Source organism: Gavialis gangeticus, unplaced genomic scaffold, assembly GCF_001723915.1.
Source record: "Gavialis gangeticus isolate Ggan-Ray unplaced genomic scaffold, GavGan_comp1, whole genome shotgun sequence".
In the NCBI taxonomy this organism is placed as follows: domain Eukaryota; kingdom Metazoa; phylum Chordata; order Crocodylia; family Gavialidae; genus Gavialis; species Gavialis gangeticus.
The window spans coordinates 130,989,092-130,993,120 of NW_017728992.1; the positions used below are offsets into that span (position 1 = coordinate 130,989,092).

The following is a 4,029-nucleotide window of genomic DNA, read 5'->3' on the forward strand; positions in this document are numbered from 1 at the left end:
CAGTCAGGTATTACTGATAGAGGCCCCGATGCTAGCAAAGAATCCATCTTTCCTGTGCCTCTTTTTTTTCTCCTTTGATTTTTTTATGATATCATATTCTTCTGATTTCTAGAAACTGATAATAACTAGTCCAAACTTCCACAAAGAATTATCTTGTCGTTTCCAATAGACAAAACCATCTTCTATCTTTGTTGCTTCTTGAAGGTTTTTCTCTAGAAGCCAAACTCCTAGGCCCTCCATGCCAGCTTACCTTACTAGTCTCCTTCCTACCTCCTCCAGCTTTTCTTCTGAATTACAATATCTGTGGCTTTTCACACTGTGTTCTGGTAGCATTTGCCTTTCCACAGTTTTTGGTGATTGCTTCTTTCTCTCTCCTCAAATCGCGGATTCCTGAAACTGTTATGCTTGTACCTGATAAAACATTTAATTACCTATTACTTACATTTCCTAATTCCTACAGGTCAGGATCTTTTGACATGTATCCAACTGTTCTGCAGGGTGATTTTCTATGTAGCCAGTTACCTTGGAACCCTGTGTCTCTCTGTAGCCCTAGAGCACAGCAAGGGGCACGTGAAGGGGCTGGGCTTTCTTGGTCCCAAACTATGAGGTGGGTGTGATTTGGTCTGTACTTGGCTGGAGCAGTAGAATTCAACCTGCATCACCAACTGTCTCCCTGGAGCTGGGTGGGGGGGAGAGGAGTGCCTGGAGCAATGCATACTGGGATACTGGAGAACAGTGCTGAGGATACAAGGGTAAGTGTACAGGCATTCACGTACAGAAATTCTCCAGGGAGCAACTTCTACTGGGTTGGAAATGTTTTTTTTTCCTCCCAGAGCTAGTTTTTTGCTCCAGGAGAAACTGTGAGAACATTTGTGTACTCGTGGTTTCTACTAGGACAGCAGTGATTCTTCCAGTAGAACCCTAATGCCTGTGCATAGTTATAGTATCATTCTCTGTGAGTCTAACTTAAATATCTATATTAAAAACAGAACTGAAATGTCTTTGTTTGCTAGGTCATATTACAGATCTTACTGCTACAGAATGTGTTTTCCTTGATATTCTGAACACCGATATTCTGATTGCAGCAAGTCTTTGCATTAGTATTTGTACAAAACTTTGAACACTTGCAGCCACATCATGGGTTTCTGGTTGTGTTGTGATGTCAGCTTCTGTTGTGATGTCAACTTCAAGTCTACAAGAATAACAAGCAAAAAGGGTCACAGTTAGCTTTTCTCCTTAGCTACCTTCCTAGAGATATAACCCCTTCACTTTTCTTAACTTAATGGCCTGCTACTTTGCTGCTCTTGTCCTGCAATCTTCAGAGCATATGGGGTGGCCCCTCCCTTCTCAAGACAAATGTTTCATTGTAGGTAAAATGGAATGAATGAAAGAAGAGGTGTTGGTTATAGCTGTGTTGGTCTAAGGACATGGGCAGACAAGATTCTTTGGGTAAATGCAATATCTTGTATTGGGTCAACTAAATACTTGGAAAAATTGTTCTTTGCAAGATTTCAGACACAAACACCCTTCTTCAGGCATAGGGAGAGTGTGCTGGTGTTTGTGTGCTCTCCTGCGTGGAATAGATGCCAGTATTCAAAATGCAGGTCTGTGAAAAAGAAAATGCATAGAAGTAAAGATCAGAGGGGATGGGAGACCATAGGTGCAAGAAAGGTAGGTGATGGGAAAAGTGGGGAATGTTGACCTGGTTATAGACTGTAGCTGGTAAAATGTATAGAGGGTACCTGAAGTTACCAGGTGGCAGGCAGGTTATCCAATACCTATATTTAGTCCATGATTTTTGTATCTGTTAGATTTATGTAGTGAAGTTCGTAGGCTTATCTACAAAGGTATTTTATAAATTCCCTTTGAGGCTTAGAACAGAGAGATTGGAGAGAGAGTGGTTGTCTTGTGAGAAGTGTGCACCCACAGGTAATTGAGTATTTTTGTTTTTAAAATCAAACAACAACTGAATACCAGAGTGAATGCACACCGAAAATCTGTCAAAGACTTTTGTGCCCAAAAGCTTTCAAAGAATAATTTTTCCAACTATTTTGTTGGTCTAATAAAAGATAATCACATTTACACAAAGAATCTGGTCTGCCTATGAATAAATGTTAAAAACAGATTTTTAAAAAAAGTTTTGCATTATGAACTCTTACGCCCCCCCAAACCAAATTAAATTAATTTTATTCCAAAAAAAAGAATATTTTTTCAGTTTTTTTGGTCCAGGAGCCAAACCAGACCAATTATTTGTACAGCCCTGAGTATTACAGTATTATAGTTGTAGTATATTTGGTTTTCCTGAAGGCATACCATATAGCATTTTGATTTAAAAGCTCGCTATGTATGACATGATTAAGGCACACGTTAGATGAATTAAAAAGTAGCTCACTAGGTTTTAGAATGAAATGGCCTAATGGAAAGACATCAGTGAGTCAGGCTTTTACTAGCAGGGTCACACAGGTAACACAAAGATTTGTGGGGTAGTAAATAAGGAGGAGAACAGAGTGGTCAGAGTGATTTGAAGATATCTTTTTAAATTCCATGCTTTAATCCAATTTTTGGGATAGCATCTATGTGTTATAAATACAGGTCAGGCTATGATCATAATGATCCTGTCTGTCTTAAAATCCTTCTATATATTTATTATAATAAAATGACTCGTCTACATTGGCACTTAAAGATATGCTTCCCTAGCATTTCTTATGTCATGTAATAGAGATCTCATGAGAGGCAAGCATTTATGCTAGCTCAGTTTTTTTCTAGTATTGTTTCTTATCAGGGTCCTAATGGACATGTTCAAACTAATTGTAAATATCAGCACCAATTAGGAGGACATTATATAGAATTACTTGTAATAGGACATAAACCTTCAGAATTGAAAGTGCAGATCTGTTTCTGGACAAACTATTGTGCAGCAAGCACGTATGTATGTGATTAACTTGGAGTTCATGCCTTGGTGTTTACAAGACTGGGGATCATGTCAGTTATCTGATAATCACAGAGCTCATCATAATAAGAGCTTATCCTTGTCATAATTTTTAACGATCTCTGAAATATAACATGGAATATTTTAAATAAATCTTTCTGGAGTAAAACATATGATTCTGACCAAATGATACAAGTGTTTTTAGAAGCCATGTTAAACAAAACAGAGAAAGTTAATAAAAGAAACTTTCTAGTTACAGTTAACCCTAATGAAGATATCCACAAAATACTACACAAAAAGTTTCACTATTCCACGTTCCTCTCTGTCATTTCATTACATACATTTCAAAGTGCAAAACCATCCAAACTTCAGTAGCATGATTTCCTGTTATATGCAATGCCATCACATACTTTAACATAGAATGTTTGACATTTAGGTTAAACTTAAAAGGTCATCCTTTTTTTTCAAATAAACATTTGCAAGTAGAATTCAAAGCTTCTAGGAAAAATTTTTGGCCAAGCATCATATTCTATTGTCTTAAGACATCTACTTCATTTGCAAGCCACTAAAGAATGAATGTGTGCATTTAAATTCAAAATATAACAACAATTATCATCTTTTTCAGTTGCCTGGGGACTGCGCTTAGCTGTGCCAAACCTATTTATTTCAGAAGAAAAACACAAATATAAAATTCAGTGATATTGCAATTCTGAGTGGGCTATAATCATGCTTAATTTACTTAAATGTAAGTTATTTCATAACATTTGTTAAATGATTCATCTAAAAAACTGTTTAATCTAAAAGCACATTTTTCAAGAGAAGTACATCAGGATTATTATTCTTATAAACTCTAAAAAGAAATGGAACTAAAATGTTCTACTAATTTATATCAGCTTAAATCACTAATAGTTTGAAGGGTCAGCAAATGTTGCTAAACTGTTCATAAAAATGCATCTAGTTTTCCACGGATGTAGGTTGTAGCCATGTTGGTCTAAGGACATAGGCAGACAAGGTTCTTTGGGTGAATCTGATATCTTTTATTAGACCAACTTAAATTGTTGGAAAACAATTATTAAGCAAGCTTTCAGGTTCAAAAACCC

The 4,029-nt window shown here is 36.5% G+C and overlaps 1 protein-coding gene across 5 annotated transcripts in view; it reads left to right on the forward strand.

Annotated features, from left to right (window-relative positions):
* Positions 1 to 4,029, forward strand: part of CUNH8orf34 (chromosome unknown C8orf34 homolog) — a 418,058-nt gene that overhangs the window by 388,879 nt on the left and 25,150 nt on the right. For 4 of the 5 annotated variants that reach the window (XM_019527768.1, XM_019527771.1, XM_019527772.1 and 1 more), the window contains one exon: positions 3,555 to 3,888. The exons of the other annotated variant lie outside the window; for it this stretch is intronic. In XM_019527768.1, coding sequence (XP_019383313.1) covers positions 3,555 to 3,628 — 74 coding nt within the window. In that variant the 3' untranslated portion in view covers positions 3,629 to 3,888. Of the gene's footprint in view, positions 1 to 3,554; positions 3,889 to 4,029 lie in introns of those variants that run through there. 5 annotated transcript variants of the gene reach the window in all.